The following is an 18,076-nucleotide window of genomic DNA, read 5'->3' as shown; positions in this document are numbered from 1 at the left end:
ACCAACTCCCCTTCCCTCCCACCAGGACTTTCAGACTTGCTGGGTAACTCTGACCCAGTCTGAGAGAAAGGGGTGACCTTACAGCACAGGCACTGGTTTAGCAATGCACAAGCATCAACGTTGGAGCAGCGAACACAGAGCACAACTGGAGGCCGTGAAATAAGCTCAGAGCTTCTTAGGCACTGGAGACTTTTCACAGGAATGTGAAGCACTTAACTGTTCATAGAGCTGCACAGCTCTGCTGTTTTAACAGCAGAAAAAGGAAGCTCTTAGTACATTCTCCAGCTCATAGTCTTCACCTCATTACACTCTGCTTCAGCCATCAATGCATTTAACACCAAGCCACCTCTCAGATGACTTGCACAAATTTAAGGTAGAGGTAACTTTTCTGTGTTTGCACTGAGAGCAATTATGTCCCACAGTCATCTGGGGAGCCCTTGTAATATAAGCAGTAACTGGACTACGTGCACTGAGCCCTTCTGTACAAAAGTCACATCCAATTCTCTGCAATCACCTTCACAGAGCAGATCTCCTTCCTCAGAGATCAGCATATGCTAATAGTGTATCATGAAGTTTCTCAATTTCATGTCTCCAGCAACAGAAATATAAATTAAAGACACGATCTCAAGTGCCACAGAAGCTTCCAAGTTGGAATCTATCTGAAAAGTTCACGTCACCTCTGGGTAGGAGCAGACTAGCATCTGGCATGTAAAATGGCTTTTCATACCCCAAGGGGCCAGAAGGCTCCAGCAGCAGCCTGAGCTCAGCAGCCTGAGCCACACCTCGGGAGCAAAAGACAGCATGTAAAACTGAACATGAAGTGATCTAAACTCTCCATGACTTCACTGCTGTGCTACCTCTGGGTAAATCTCATTCCTGTACTTGGGAAATACGTTCACAGGAACACAAAGCAAATCACATAACTTTCACTTCTTCATTCTGAGTGCGTCCAGTTAGTGGTTTGTTCATCCAGGACTGACACACGGGATGGACCCCAGTGCTCAAGGGCCAGGTGATGTGAAACACAGCAGAGGGGCCCTGGGAGGTCTCAACCCAGCACGGTGCAAAATCGAATTATCAACGTTTAAGGAACTTCTGTCACCTCAGCTCCAGCTGTGAGTGTATTGTGGGGACACATAGGAAACATTTGTTTCACTGCTCCACAGAAGGAAAGCAACAGAAACTGCAATCACATGCCGATACTCATCACCTTCAGGCATTCAACCGAAGGGACTTTTCCTCTTTTGTTCATTTCTGAGGAAATTTATACACCAAGACAGTTTAGAAAACCTCGCAAGAGAGTCAGAAACCAAGGACCCCATGTGGAACAGCTCCTCCTGAACCTTCTGCACCTGCAAAACTTAGATGTTGGCCTGAATGCTTCAATTTACATCAAGCTAAACAAAGCAGCATGGGCCAGCATCAGAGACCTCAGCTGAGCCACACTGGGCTGATGTGAGACATGGCACCCAGCCTGCCTGTGCCCTCCTGTTCTTCACAGCTGTGCTCACAGCATGAGCTTACCTCACAGCAGCTGTGCCAGGGAGACATGTGCACCTGTGCCTGCAAGGCTGAAATCCTCCAGCAGTGTGGAGAAAATGTGCATGGAGTGAAACTGTGTTCAAACAGGGATGGAGGGGAGAAGGTTTACTCAGCCATGGCCAGAACAGACTGGCTTAGGTTAAACTCAGCAAGAATTGTTTGTTAGAAAACAGGCAGGATGGAGATGGAGGAAGATGGAAGGCCTAATACTCATGGCAGCAGACTCCTTCAGTGGAAGAGTTACTTTCTGGTCAAATCTTAAATATTTTTTATGAGTTATGTGTTTCAAAAATATCTCACCTTACTGAGGGTTCAGCCACAAGAGCTCCATGAGTAAGCAACATTCACCAGCCCCTACTGTGGCAGGTCAAGTGCCAATCTTTCTATCTCTGCAACAGGGACAAAGGGTTCCTAATTCTGCACAAATGAAACCACTCATCTCACTAATTATCCTGAAAATATTATCAACCCACAGACCCACTCATCTCACGACTGGGCAGTGTAAAGAGATGGGAATGGGTGGAAACACACACTTAGAAAACATTAATTCAGGGTTCAGTTGAATTAAATAAACCCACTTGCTTTCCCGCCTTCACAAAAACGGAAGCTTGGTACTCAGGTTCTCAGTAAGGCTTGACATTATTTTTACACTGCAGAGCAACATACCTCTTGAATAAATCATTCCAGTGCCAATAGCCTCCCTCAGATAGAAAATCTACAGAGATGACCCTTAAAAGTTCAGAGGAGAGTTGAAAACATTTCCAGAAAAATCACTCAAGTGCTGTTTAAAGATGTAATTTATATGCACAGCTCTGCTCTCCATTGCAAGATTTCATATTTATTTAATTTGACAAGTTAAAAGTGTGCCCATCCAACTTTTTGGGCACATGCAGTCTTTAAAAAAAGCTTTGTAACTTAAAGCCAAATGTTCTGTGTATTGAATAGGAAAAGAACGTGATCTTCCTCAAACCCACTGGAAAAAACTGAAAGCATCAAACAGACTAAGAGCTTCAACAAAGCACCAGCACAGGGAGAAATCAAGTTTGCTGATGAAGGAAGAATTAAGCTCCATAGACTGATCACCTCCAGAAGAACTTCTGTTAGCTCAGGAGCTCCACAACAGCTGTGCTCCCAACATGGTCTCCCCCAAAGGAGACAGTCTCCAAGGCAACCAAGTCTCTCCAATTAGCATCTGATAAGGTGGGATGTGTGGCCTCAGAGACAGAGCACAGCACTGGGACTCACACTGAATTTCCCACTCTGCTGTGCACGGCATGGGGGTCTCCAGGAGTTACTTACACTGCCCTGTCCCTCAGGCCCCACCGTGCAAACACATCCACCTCAGAGACACTCAAGAGTTAGAATTCCTTCAGCTGCTAAGCACTCATTCTGCAGTACCAAAGGATCTAGGTGAGTCCCTGTTTGATTCCTCCTTTCTCCACAGACCGGTGATGTTTGACACAGGACAAGGACGTGGCACCTGTATCCCATGGCACACCTGGGCAGGCTGGTGGATGGAATCCCTGCCCCACTCCCTCCTCCCCCTGCAAGGGAGCCCAGCGTGGCAGATCTGCTCCTTCTGCAGGCAGGGGCTGCTCTTCTCAAGGATCATAACCATTAAAAAACATAAATCTGCAATACCACAATCTGCAAGATGGAGACACTTTTTGGGAAAGGGGAGAAATGGGGCAATTCCTGGGGCAGAGATACTAAAATAAAGATTATCTTCTGAGCAGTGACTGGAAAGATACAAAGAAGCCATCTGACATAACAAAAATGATGGAAATAATTCTACATCTACTGCATCAACTGCAGTACTGGCCTGGCTCAGCCATTTCATACAAAGACTCCGCTTATATCCTGCAACTAGAATTCCAATTCCTTCCTTGATTATTTCATGCTTGGACTATTGCAATAATGTTTGTGCCAAGCTACTTTTTTTTTTTTTTAATCCACACACTACAAGACTATTCATAGCTTCCGTGCTTGCTTTGTTTCTCACTGAAGTATCCTTGCTGTTCACATACTTTTTTCCTCACTGTTATTCTCCTATATGTGTTCAGTTACATATGAAATCAAGATTGGAACCTCAGTGTATCACTGCAATCATTCAAGAACCTCAAAAACATCACTCTGACTTTGGGTATTTTCTAGTCCATTTGCTGAGCTTGTATCACAGCTGCTACCCAAATATTCCACCTTTCTTTTGCATGCTTAAAATACACGCATTTCACGTGTTCTTATGTCTAAAGAGCTTCAAATATTTTATCCTGTTGCTTATTTCAGTGCCTAGAGATCAACTAAATTGACAACTTTTTGCTGCACTTCAGCACATTCTCAGTCCTTTGAAACAGTGCACTGGTTGTTGTAATTCCAGAGGTTTTCCACAAATGTCCCAGTGTTCACACTGAAAGAAAATGCAACAAAAAGCACAGTACTTTTAAAGAAGTGAGAGGTCTTCCCTCCCCAGCTAAAGCAGCTCTTTGTGCTCCCTCATGTGAGGGGAGATAGCCACAGCTAGGATTGCAGCAGTGCAAAGTAAAAATATTTGTGATGCACTATTGGAACAACTGTATCTGAAGCTCCAAAGATTTCATCTAGCATCTGTTGCTGTTATTTTATACTTCTGTGTTATGCTAGGGAAAAAAATTCATGCAAGAGTGAAATTTGAGGGGACTGGTTCCTTGCACATCTTATATTTCAGCCTTTCAAAGCTGTTCATCTGCCAATGGCCTGTCTGGTAAGAAACAGTAAAGAAAAAATTCAGAATATACTCAAAAGATTTACTTTAGTGCACTTAAGCATGAAAACAAATCAAATCCTAGTGAGAACCTTGCCAAAAAAAAAAAAAAAAGAAAAAAAAAAAAGAAAATTTCACCATATCTGCATCCAACTTCTAAAAATCCAGTCAAGCATTTCAGTATAGACTGGATACACAAGGATTGACTATGACAGTACTTGGAATAAACTGTTAGCGTGGCACATAAGAAAAGGTGGCAAGAGAGAGCAAGCAGTATTAATGGTATTCAATAATGAAATAGTGTCTGTGTCTAACTAGAAACTAAATTACTATCTGAGGTTTCCTTAGCAGATTATTTAGAAACTTGCCAATAGACAAACAAAGTAAATGACAAGACTCTCAATCAGAGCTGTGTTCCCCAGCAATATGGCTTAGTAAAAACGATACAGACTACTTGGGCTGCTCCTGGCAAGGCTGGCTCTCCTCAGGGAACTGCTAATGGTAAATACTCAACACCAGCGTGATTGTGAAATCCTTATTCATGCTATGGTTAGGAAGATATATCCTCTTCTCTGGGACAGGAATGTGACAACTCATTTCTTCATTCTCAAACAGAAACAAAAGATAGTGTTTTGTACTGGTTCCTTCACAGGGCCAGTAAGGAAAGAGAAAAGGCATTCTCCTTGACATCCTCGAGTCTGTGCACATTGAGATGCAGGCTCTGCAGACACAGATGTGTCTCATGCACATCTGTACAGTGTCATGGACACGAAGACTCGTGAACCAGAACTGTCAGAATACAAACAATCAAAATATACAGATGGTAATTCCTATCTATTTGAGAAAACACACAGCAGTTACTTTAGCTGTGCACATTTAAAATCAGGGTTCAAGCTCAGACAGTAGCAGTAAACTCTCAAGCCATGGTTTCCTGTGTTCCCCTTATGAAAGAGTGTAGCATTGATTTCTGGAACAACTGTTCCACTAATAAGATGCATATGGAAACGAATGCCTTGCAGCTGGTTCCAGCAGGGTTCACTGAAGACTACTATTCATCTCTGATGAATGCAGATAAAAATATTCAAAGCTCAGTTTTCTGATCAGATCAGATATTAATGGGAATGTTTTTCCTACTTCTCTCAGCTTAGCTCCTCTTTAGAAAGTCAGCTCAAAAGAGAGAATGCAAGAGAGCCAGAACATCCTCATTTTGACTATCCTGCATTTAAGGGAGTTGAGTACTTTTACAGAGGAATGATAACTGAACACATGGTGTGCCAGAGTTTTGGTCAATATCGAGATTTATTATTCTGAGGGACTGAAGGAGTGAAATACTGACCATGGCAAATAGCCCATTAGTTACCTCTCAGTTCAATAAGTCTTGATGCTTTCCTTACTATGTGCCGATTATTTCCTGTCCAATTCACATTAGCAGCTTATTTAATGAGAACAATCTAAGCAAAGAGAGAAATTCACACATTTACAAAGGATATCACCAAGCTACATTCCATCACAGCTAACACCATTTGCTGTTCTTTCAGGAAATAACCATTACCCATCATTCCTGTTTTAATGCCAGCAATTGCTTTTGAGAAGAACACTCAATTCTTACATTCACCACCGGTTATATTTTAAATAATAGCATCTTAAAGGACAGAAGTAAGTGCCTGAGTGTTGCAGGACAAAGCATTCACACACTGATAGTGTCCACTAGCTTGACAGCGTGGCCAAAGTTCCTGTTCTTAATGGACACCTTTCCCCACTCACAGGGTCATCTCTACTCTTGTAAAGCCTATTTTTCTTCTATTAACTTCTCCTAATGTTCACAGCAGTTGCACAGAATCTTGGAGGAAAGGATTAGACATTTTAGACAGAAAAAACATCGGTAAGGACATGCACAAATAACAGAAGCATCATAAGCACTGCTAATAATTTCACATAGAATATGAGAGACTAAAGGTACAAAGAAGAAAGAGATACCTTGAATGTATCATAAGATTAAAGGGAAAAAACAACTGCATGAGTTTTTTACAAAGGATTCTCTTTACAAAGCCACAGTTAGATAAACATCTAAAAAGAACAGATCTACATCCTCAGCCAAAGTCTTTTTTTTTGTTCTCTGAGAAGCCCAAACGGTTTTGATTACTCAAAAGAGTATTTCTTGAATGAGTCAGCTCACAACACTGAAGCTGATCAACAGAACAGTCATCGAGGGAGGAGGGCACACCAGCCCTGCCACTGCCAGCACCCCAGCCCAACTGGGAAACTCCAGTGACAAAAGCACCATGGTCTACAACATCCAGCCCCAGACCCATTCCATACCATTAATCACAAAAATTAACACTGGGAGTAATTAGACATCACATGTTTTAACTGAACACTCATAAAGGAGTTTCCTGATTTGGGTAAGCCCCTTGCTACTTCTGGTTTTTCACAATCTCATGCAACGATTGTCACATTAATTTTACACAACAGCTTTTCAAAAGAACAGGTATGAATAGATACAGATCCTCCAGAGCTGCCATCATTTAAGATAATTTAGGTACAATTAAGGTACAAGCATCTCCATCAGCATCTCACACTGTAATCTCCTCCTAAGGCCCTGACCCCAAAGGTACTCATTTTTTGGGCTACTGCAAGGCAAACGAGGGTCTGTTCAGATGACCTGCAAAATGTTCTGAGCACTGACAGTGCAACACTCGACACTGAGAGGCATCTTTAAATGCCTGGAATATTATGCTCTGTGAGGATGCACACATTACACAAGGAAGGGTCAGTCAGAAAGCCCTGGACCCAGGAGATGTTTCAGTTGCATATTTCTGTAGGCTTTTGTTTCAAGTATTGTTTTGGTTTTCTGTTTAAAAAACAGTTTATATATTTACAAAAATATGTCCACACTGATGAAAAAGCACCTGAACTGCTACCATCTGTCACTATGAAGGGTACTAGAAACATATTGACAATTATAAAGATGTGCTAAAAGTCATTTCAAACCTGTCCATTCAGTGGCCAAGCTAACAGAAAAGATGACTCGGGGAAAAGCAAAGACTGGAGCAAAACACATTCAGGATCCACACCTACTTCTTGTGACTGTGCCTATTCCACATTTCTGTTGCACTACAAGTAATGTGGCCAGTCCCAGTTTAGGAAGTCTTTGGCAAACTGTAAGACACAATCATGGAATAAATACTTTGCCAAAAAATGCATGAATACACATGCGCAGAGAATTCCCTCTAGAAATGTCATTTGAGCTTCTCAAAAATCCTAAAAAGAACATCTAGGAGATCTCAGTCTCTGTTCAGTCTTGCTGTTCCTATTTAAAGACAAGCTAGTCTTCTGTTTTCAGCGTTTGCTCACTTCTGAATTTGGTTTAAAGAGCTGCTAGCAGAGACTTAATGAAGTTTCTTCTAAAGGGCTGATTGTGTTTCCTGCTGTCTTTTTGACAGAACCCATTCAAAACAGGCCTTCTTCATTTAATTATCTAGTCTTTACTTTTGCAAGTTTTATTTCTGAACTAGAATAAATGATATAGTCAGAATTGTGTCTGTAGACAACAGGGTTATTTTTGTAAGGCTTAAAATCCTTTCCTTTCCAGCCAGTGAAAGAAGTGTAGTGCAGCTTTGTGCACAAGGCACTGGAGTTCACAGGTTCCTGTTGCAGGCACCTTTAGGGATGTGGGTACCTTGTACAAATGTTACAGGTCCGAGGGCTGTTCAAAACCTGATCAATGACTGAAGTTTCTCCTCTCTAAACTCTTGTGCCTGAGAGGATCAATATGACCAGGCAGCACAGGACAATGCTATAGATCATTCATAAAACCAGGAAAATTCCTGATCTCCAGAGTTTAAACCATCTCCAGTCACCCTCCACAGGAGCTGGGAGCAGCAGAAGGGTTTCCTACAGGCTACTGAGGAATTAATCTAAAAGCACAGTATAGGACAGATGTATCCTGTGGAAAATGGGTATTTGAGGTCTCTCTGCAACACAGCTGTGCCCTTTTTCCACCCTCAAGCAGGAAAACCATAACTGGCCACCTGCTTTTGGACCTCTCCACCCCCACCTCAGGATTTATTACAGAAAACTTAAGCCCAAAAAAATACAAAAGCTCTGCAAGCAGGCAGGCACAGCCATAAAAAGAGAGAGGCCTATGCTGCTGTAAATCAGCTCTGCTCAACTGAAATCAATACAGAGCCATAGCTCAGCCTAACACACATGGTCTGTGCTGGGGCTCAGCAGAAGCTGTCCACTGATGCCTGTCAGGAGCTATCCTGGTCTTGTTTACTCCCACTGGCAAAGTCCCTTAGAAGAAACTCCAAAACTCACCAGCCCTCAGCCCAGCAGAGCCTCCTTCCCTGCCCATAATTGCTGGGGCTGGGCCAGCAGCTGTTGCACAAATAACTGGAGGGGAGCTGGCCTGACCATCTGAGGATAGGGAAAGGAAGCAGCCTACCAGATAATGTCTGTAAAAGAGCTTGGAAACCACTGACACAGGCTAATTGCTTACTGCAGAGTGAAGTTTCCCCTCTCAGTAGGCTCATTTGATGTAAACTTCCTAGGCATGGCCAAAACCCTACCCACAGGACAAACGATAAACTGCTTAGCCAAGCCCTGCTCAGGGTTCCTGGGAAATATTCTGGGGAATAAGAAAGCAAGGAGAAAGAAACAGATAACATGATCATCCTCCTCACTGTGCTCAGCTAGAAATAAACATCTGTCTGGCATCTGGGCTCTGCCACCCACCATTTATTCCCACTTTCAACTTAAACACAGAAGCTCAGCATTTCCATTACCTCTGGTCCCCTCCGTGAACAAATATGGACAAAATGGCATCAGATAAGAGAGGCTGAACTGGCTGAAAATCAAAAGTGGTCATTTGTCCTATATTACTAAAATGTTTAGATTTATTTTACTTGCCTGACCCCATTTGCAAATGAGATTGAATGTATTTTGAGATCTAATAGAGGTAACTTGTGTATATTGATGGAAAAAACCTCTACACTTATCTATAATCATTCATTCCCAATGAAATGAATGGTCTGGATAAAAGAGGGGTGTTGGCAGTCAGAAAGTAACAGTTGCATATTTATCTGGTATCAGCATTCAGACATCTTAGAGAGTAGTATTTTTCCTTCAGCTAAAACTAATCCTGCACAACAACCCTCTTGGACAAGTATCTCAGATCTTCCAGAAAAGCATACACAAGTTCAATACAATGCTTGAAATCTTCATAAAAACTTCTTAGATATTGGATGTCTTCCACAGACTTAATAACAGAGTTATTAACATTATTTCTAGAACACAGCAACCTTCAAATCAAAGACATCTTTCTGAAGTATATTTTTATTTGTGGTATTTCAAAATCGTGTATTTACATGAGCTCTTCCATAAGACTTTACAAAAGCAGTGGGACAAACAATAAAACACCCTTCCAGTATCCTATCTTCCACCATCACACATCCTGGCTTGATGCACTGACAAGTCTCATTGTCATTATACAATACCACAAAAATACATGCACAGAAGTAAATAATGGTAACACTTCTGGGATGTTGGGGTTTTGGTTTTTTTTAATCTGGACAAATATATATAAATATGGATGCTTACAGTCTTCCTAGAGGCCCAGAATGGTAAGGAAATGGTGAGCTTGGGAATGGACTGATTGGACCAGAAGAGCAGAGAGAAGTTTGCTTCTCTTGCTATGCCTGACCAAAGGTATGCCAAGAAATTCAAATAACAATGAGAGAAGGAGGAGAATGATAAGGCAAATCCTGCAGGTAAATGGCAGAAATTCCAGAAAGGTGGGCATGTGTATGGGGGAATTTGCAAGGAAGGCAGAAGAAAATACACTGTAAAACTAATTTAAACTGAGCACAGTAATAAGAAGAAGTAAGTAAACAGTTTGATTCTGGGGACATTTCACATTTTAGTGCTCTGAAGAAGACAAGTCACTCACCCGAGTATGCCCAGTAAGGATCCCCTGAAGCCTTTCTCCTCCGGATCTGCACAGAACTCCCATGTCTGTTCTCATGCAGAGAGCCCACGTAACCTTCAGTCAGAGCTGGGAAGAAAAGAAGCAGCAATCATTAAGAAAGTGGTATTGGCTCCCTGAAGTTTTGAGAGTGAAGTTAAATCTTTGCTGAGCAGAGGTTACAAACTGGGTATTGCTTACAAGAATTTAGCAGGCATGTTCCTGAAAGCTCCCCCCAGCCAAAGGAGAAGCCAGGACTCGCTGATGCCATTATTCTGCTCTGAATGCCTGTGCAACTCCAGTAATTTCCATAAGGAAATTCAGATGCACACAAACAAACAATATGAGCCTTGACATGACCAAACTTTCTCTGTTCAGTCCCAGAAGATAAGTTCTCTTGGCCAGTGATTACCAAACTACGTCTGTCCAAACACTCAGTGTGCCATACCAACAACTTGCAGCGTGAAAGGGAGAGGACAGGAATGGAGATATCTTTAGTAGAACTCCACAAGCTAGAAGGTGTTAAATTCAAGTAAACCAGAATAAAAACCCCACATCCTACATTCCTCCCCAGGATTTTTTTTCTTTTATACCTCCAATAATTTTATTTTATTTTTTTTCTTTTGTAAAGGAATGAATTGCTTCCATGAGGATGTGGGGTATTTGGGCTTTTCATGTGCACATTTGGCTTATTGTTTCTATGCATCTGATAGAACCAAACTGGAGGTGTGTAAATTCACAAATGTCAGTAGAAAGTCTATAATAAATTCAGCTTCATTTCTCAGAGCACCATAATAAATGCACACAAACAAAAACCACCTCAGATCCATAGGCATGGAATGTGAGGAACAAGTATGCACCAAATGGCTTTATGGACATTTAAGCCCAACTTCTCCCAAACCGCTTATTTGATCAGTAAGAAACTAGCTGAATAATTCAAATTAAAGCTTCAGAAATCCTCATAAAGCACCGCTACCCATATGCAGCCACCAAGTGCTGCATTCCCTTCTATTCCCAGGCCAATTACAGCTGGGCTGGAGAGAAGCCTGTAACAGGACTTTATTGAACATCATGCACCAGTAACTCAGAATTTGCCTTTCTTTCCCTTTGGAAAAGCTGCTGGGAGGCTCTGCCCTTGCACCACAGCAGCAGAGAGCCTGCTGTGCCCGAGGTTACCCGTGAGTGCTGCACAGCTCTGTGGACAACTCTGCAATGTGGATTTCTGCACGTTTTGGAACCCTGAAGTGGTAGGAAAAGTTGTGCAATTTCAGGAAAGGCAAGTACAGGTTTGCCTCTGCCAAATCTTCTCTTGTGCGAGCAAAGGTACTAATTGTGCCATTTGAATGAATTTTCCAGATTCCTTGGCAACTTTCTAAATGTCAATTCACCCTAGGCTGCGAACTAGAAACACTGCAACACATCATGCTACCAGGATTTGTAGGCAACACAACCTCACATACCTCATTTTCTTCTCTAAAAATCTAAATCAAACATCTTACTTTAGTATTTTTTTTTTTTTCTTTTTATTTACTTTTACATGTCTACGTGGTTGGGAGGCACCAGGCACTCATTTCAACAGGAAAGAACGGGTGTGGGATGTGGAGACCCAAAAATTCTTGGCAAAAAACCGCAATACTGAACAAAGATAAGAGACCATAAAAATCCTGAGGAAGAGAACAATGAAATAGCCTTTCCAGACTGGGCTATCAGAAAAACAAGGCCCACTTATTCACTTAAAAATCACATATGCTGACAAACACACCTAAAGCCTCTCCTTGTTAGAAAATGAAAGGAGATGTTTCCTTTCTCTACAGAGAAGGGATGTAATTGTGGGATTTTTGTTGCTGAAAAAGTCTGAACTTTTCAGGCAGGAGGAACTTTGGATACTGCCTCCTCCAAAGAATAAGGTGCTCAGTGAGCCCTCCTGTGTGCCTTTACATCCAGAGAAAGGCACAGAATCTAAATAATCTGTATTTGCTGAAGGTGCAGGGGCTCTCAATCAGTGCAAAACATCTTGGGTTGTAAACACCTGTGCACTTCTAGCTGGAACCACCAAAAAGGCTCATGGTAACACATGGTATGGCCATGAATCATACCACTGATTTTCAGTGTCTTCTGTGCAGAAAATTAAATTATGCAAATTCAAGCCTTTATGAAAGCCTAACTTTAATGTGAAATTGAACATTTGCTTCAGTCAGCATCTTACTCATGCAATTATAAACCTGACATTCTTATGAAAAGATGCAGTTTTAGTTTTCTGCATAGATACTTAATAGATTTGTGCACTTATCTGTATTTATAAAAGGTGAAGAGACGTGCTGTACACAAAATTATTTCCTGCATAAAAGATGTTACAAACCAGGAGGGAGCTCAAGTACTTTGCAAGACAACTGTGGGAAGAGACTTGCTGGTTGATAAATAGCTTCTGTAGAACTGAAAAAGAAACAAATTGGCACATCCTGTTCTAAATAAAATCCTGCACCAATGCTAGATAGCCCAACATTAATGTTGATAATCCCCTTATAAACGTGCTGTAATTCATGAGTCATCAGCAATTTAGAGAAGATACACACTTATTGGGTAGCTGCAGTAACTCTGGGAAAAAAATGACAGCTCAGGATCCCTGGCCATGCTGTGAACTGGGAAGGTAATGGTCTGGCTCCTGCAAGAATCATGCCACATCACCTTCCTCCGTCAGCCCATTCACAGTACAACCAGGCATTTCTTCATGAGGCCACAGAAACTCCCCAAAAAACACAAGTATTGTTGTGTCAGTGAGCAGACAGATATTGCTGGCCATATCTCATCTGGTAAAGTCATCAGAAAACCAGACTCAATCTCATGGTGCTTCTGTCCTTTGGCATTAACTGGGGTCCATGGACTCTCTGATCCTCGAGAGGTGTGAGGTACAGAGCAGAGCATACAGTGGCTTTCCAGACAAAAGTCTGGAAGAGCCAAAGCATTCAAATCAAGTTCTTTCAAAAAAGGAAGTGCTTCATACATCAAAACAATCCTGTGTTTCAGGTAGAATCACTACTTTTCCCAGATTTGGGGGTGGAGGTGGGGATGTCCTTTCTGACACAACCTGACAACACCAACAAAGTTCAAGTTTTTGAGAAAATATTTAGGTTGTATTAGCACCAATCACTACAGTATTCCAAAAGTATTTTTTCAGCTGGGAGACAGTTAACAGCTCCAGAACAGGGAGCAGCCAAGTGGTTTCCTGCTCCACTCCTGCAGAGCTGGATGCTGGAGAGAAGCCAGCAATTAGATGGGCTGGTCCAGCAGGGAGCAAACAGGAGAGGCTCCTCTCTTCTGGGAACCCTGCAGAAGTTGGGGAAGTGGAAATTGGGACAACAGGAGGGACAGGAACATGATCCAGGAAGGCTCAACATGGAGCAGCCAAATTAGAGGGGTGGAATAGAGACACAGAACAGCAGGGAGAGATGAAGAGAAGGCACAGCAGAAGCCCGTGCCTTGCAAGATTTCCTTTGATCCATCATGCCAGTGCTGATGGCAGAGGGGAGATGAACACCAAAATGCATGGTCTGAGGCTTGCAGATACACGATGGAAAGGGAAAGGGAGCGATTGCACACTCAGATACACAAGCGTGAAATTAAATCCGAGCAACTCCCCTGGCTGCCGGTGCAGCATCGGCGCCTGCCGAGCGTAACACCCACAGCCCGTGGAGCTGTGCTGGGCCCTGCAGACCTGCTCCTGCAAGGAGGAGAGGATCCTTCAAAGCCAACCTGGAGAAATCTCTTACACACAATTTCATATAATTTTAAGCGGCACTGAACGCTACATGATTTTTGATGATGTGGTAAATGAATCAGCCCGGGCCTCAGATCTGCAGATGCAATGCTGCCTACACTCAGCATCCTGAGCAGCTTTCCATTCACTGTCTCAACATATTAACTTTCCAATAAAAATTATTTGGTAAGTGCCCTCAAAGGTACGATAAGGTAATTCCTGCCTGAGTACCTTACTGGTATTCATAGCTCACATGAAAACACAAAATTTTATCCCCAATCTACCTTAAATATAAAGCTATTACACTATTCAGAGAGATGATACCCTTGGCATTAGTGTTTAAAAGGTATCAAGCCATCAGCTATGAAAGAAAAATCCTTTAAGATCGATATGTTATGTCTGAATGCTGAAATCATTAGTTATAATGGTAGATTAACTAGATTGTGTCCCACACTCATACTCTTTTAAGACTTCTTTGAAGACAAGAGTTGCTCACAAATCTCTTTTCAGTTGTTGCAATTAAAATGGGACAAATGCAAGGGTACATACATTGCCCACCTCATAATCATTCTACTTGACACTGTGGACTATAGTAGCAGCTGAATCACAGTTTTATTCCTAGTCCCAAATGTGTATGAACTCTTAACTGAGTAGTTCAACATGGAGCTACAAGCCAGCCTTTGGAGACAGAGCCTTGACTATTGGAGTAGTGTCACACTACTTACACTTAAAGCAGGGGATTTAAAGAAAAGATCTTGTTAGTGTGTAACAAAAAAAAGCACCAAATCATAAGGAATTCCAGCAATTAGTTCTGTATCAATCAATGCCCACAGAAACGGAACTTTTCAAAACGAAGAAAACCATTATTTTCTTGAAGACTGCACAGCACTGCATTTTAAAAAGGCATGAAAGCACACAGATATTACCTGAAGGGCTTTTATACCATCTTTTAAATGGAGATGAGTGATCCAAGACACCCATCTGCAAGCCTAAAGCTTCATGCAAGCCTCACCAGAAAAAAGCAGCACCTTTATCTAGGTGCCTTCACTATTTTAATTGGACTGTGCAAAAGAGAGGCAGGTATGGAGACATTGCAATGCTATGCACTGGAACACACACTCTGCTGAAACCAGTTCTGGGCAATTTCTTAGAATAAATGCTGCCAAATGAGCCAGAAGGAACAAAGAAAGGAGGGGGGAAGGAAACCGATAGAGAATAAATTTATAATATTGGACAATTAAAATATTTTGCACAATTAGTATAAATAACACTTAAATTCATCTCCCTAGGCTCTTCCATGGTCAAATTCCTAAACACAACTAGGCTATTTGCCTTAAATATTTTACCACCCTTTGACAGCAAATAAATCTAGAAATATTTCAGGCACAGCTAATCCATTTTGATAGTGCATTACTTTTAAACAGACTTTTCAGACATGGATCTCCATATTTTGCACATTATTGTATATCTTGCCAAAGAGGGATGGAAGTTACAACAACATGCAGTGGTCAGACAGCATCAACATACTGTATTCTGAATGAGACCTCATCCCTTGATAATGCTGCAGAGATTTCTTCCCATTATCAGATAAAAGCCAGGATCTGTTCTCCTGTGAACACACAGGCAATTTTCACAGCTTTCCATTAATGAAATAGGGGAGTTAAAAATGATGAGTTTCTTGCAACTTAAGTGAAATAACAGATACCCAGATGCTGCATCTGCCAAGAGACATATGTCCCTTTCCCAGATGACAGTCACCCAGACAGCCCCTTAATTCCTGTGCGAGTGGGATCCACAGGTCTGTTCATAAAATGGGCTTCACACCATTCATTCTCTGCTGTTCACGTGTCTGAGAGATGATGTGGTAACAGCACAAATCCTAAGAACAAGAACATAAATGCAGAGCACAGCAGGCCTCTACAGGAACTAACCAGCAGAATGCAATTTGAAGATGAAAAATAGTTCAAGAGACACGCTGTCAAACTGTGGGGATAAAATTAACTAGCAGAATTAAAAGCCCTCATCCCAAACATGAATACAGCAGTCACTAGATGTGACCCTTGCTAACCTGTTGTGTTCAATGCCATGAGTTAAATGCAGTGCAATTTTGTAATACTCCAATGTATCAACATAATGCAAGGCCCAGAGCAGCAGAGCTGGTGTGGACAAGCAATGGAAAAGAGATTTGCAGCACAGTCTTTTCCTTGTATTACAAGGGACGGAGTTTAAGGGTGACAAGAAAGTCTCCTGCATCAGAGGCAGACTGTGCTGCGATGGCCACTGCCATCAGCCACTCTCCCCCAGAGCAGATGCCCTCCCAAGGAGAAGCAAAGCAGTCTCTCCAGCCATGAGTTCCCAGGCTCCTGCTCTCATCCTGCCTGGCTTTATAAGCCTGATGAGCAAAGCTCATTAGCAAGACAGTGAGGCAACATCAAGTTGCATTAATGATGCTCCATTAAGGGGACTCGGAAAAAGAAGCTTGGGAGGCCAGGAAGAGACAGATGCTGCTGGATGATTAGAAAGGGCTTGATTTTGCAGTTTCGTGGCTTACACTTTGCTGGCATCAGCTGTGCAAGATGTGACATAACTGGTAAATTTGGACCACTGATGTCAACCAGCATCACCTGCAGCACTTGTGCTCAGAATAATCAGTCAGCCAGATAACAAACAGTGCCAACAACTTCCACCCCAAGATAAAACCACACAAAATAAACCAACTGCAACATCGCCCCTTCCAAGAGGACGGTGCACCGCAGCAAAGCTTCTGCCAGAGAAATTGTAGAATATCCTGAGACTAAGAGTTCTCAGTCTGTGGAACATGAGTTCCCATCTACCCATGTGTGAGCTACATGTAATGAAACAAGAACCAAACAAAGCAGTCTGGTATTTTTCCCCTGAAGGAAGAGCATAAAAAATAGCCCAGACAACTGTGGCGCTCCTCCAGGAAGGAGGCTCTGCTGTTCGTGTCACACTGCAACAGCTGAAGAAATGAACTCTGAGCATCCCAGGAACATTCATCTCCCAACTCTGGGCACTGCAGACACATCAAAACCAGCTGTTTGTAAAACCCTTATTCCACCAATCTGTTCTCTGACATTTCCCAGAGAATACAGAATGCAGAAATACACTCCATTTACCTTTAAAACAAAGTTTTCAAACAGACTGATACTCTGGGCATCTAAGCTGAGAGCCCTTAGAGAAGACTAAGGCACATTATATTCTAAAAACTGGAGTCCTTTTAGACACTTCTGATTTTGGTAGTCAGACAGAAAAATAATTGGGAACACCTGAAAACTCTGTAACCTTGAAAACTCTTGGTCTGTGCATCCTTCACAGTCCCTCAGACTCCTCTTAACCATCATTACCTGCATTTCTTAAAAGGAGGAATCCTCATCCTTGTTCACTGTCTCTCCCCACTGCACTTCACAAGGGTCCTGCCACCTCTGAATTTTATTTGTAGCAATGAGTGATGCAAACACAGAAATAAAACTTCAGAGCAGAGGTTCATATGCAAGGCTGACCTCCACAGGGAAGCTGATGCTCTCTCAGCAAGTACTGACAGAATCACAGCAGGTTCTAGGGAGAAAGCAGATAAACTGAGTCCTTCAGTACCTTGGGTAGGCTGGTCAGAGTGAGCTGAGGCAATGAAAACCCAGACATGGGGGTAAAGTCCCAGCCAGCTCCAGCAGCTCTGCACTGTTTCCACAAGGACAAGCTTGGAGCTTGGAACAAGCTGGAATGCAGAGGCAGCCCAACATATTTGTGCAGAAGAGACCTGAATCCATCAGCCCAGGCATCCTGAGAAGGGGCTGCTTTGGTCCCTTCATTCATGGCACGGTTTATCTGGGAAATGCATAAACCACACACGTATAATGGAGTCTGTACAATGGATTAACAATGGCAAAAGGGAGCTTTGTTTCACTTCTTGCCTTATTGCAACTACCCAAACTTTAAGGGTTTTGCAACAGAAAATGCCATGGCTGGAACCACCCATCTCACTCATCCTCACATCATCAGGTGCTGCAGCACGCACAGTGTTAAAAGAGCATCCTGTGGTTGGCAAATAAATGTGACC

At 42.3% G+C, this 18,076-nt stretch overlaps 1 protein-coding gene across 1 annotated transcript in view; it reads right to left on the bottom strand.

Moving 5' to 3' along the window:
- PTPRG (protein tyrosine phosphatase receptor type G) overlaps nt 1-18,076 on the bottom strand; it is a 390,155-nt gene that overhangs the window by 294,685 nt on the left and 77,394 nt on the right. Inside the window, exon 2 of the mRNA XM_058844737.1 lies at nt 10,233-10,337. Coding sequence (XP_058700720.1) covers nt 10,233-10,337 — 105 coding nt within the window. The remainder of the gene's footprint in view (nt 1-10,232; nt 10,338-18,076) is intronic.

This window comes from Poecile atricapillus, chromosome 9 (genome assembly GCF_030490865.1).
Source record: "Poecile atricapillus isolate bPoeAtr1 chromosome 9, bPoeAtr1.hap1, whole genome shotgun sequence".
Classification (NCBI taxonomy): domain Eukaryota; kingdom Metazoa; phylum Chordata; class Aves; order Passeriformes; family Paridae; genus Poecile; species Poecile atricapillus.
This window is presented reverse-complemented; position numbering and strand designations above follow the sequence as displayed.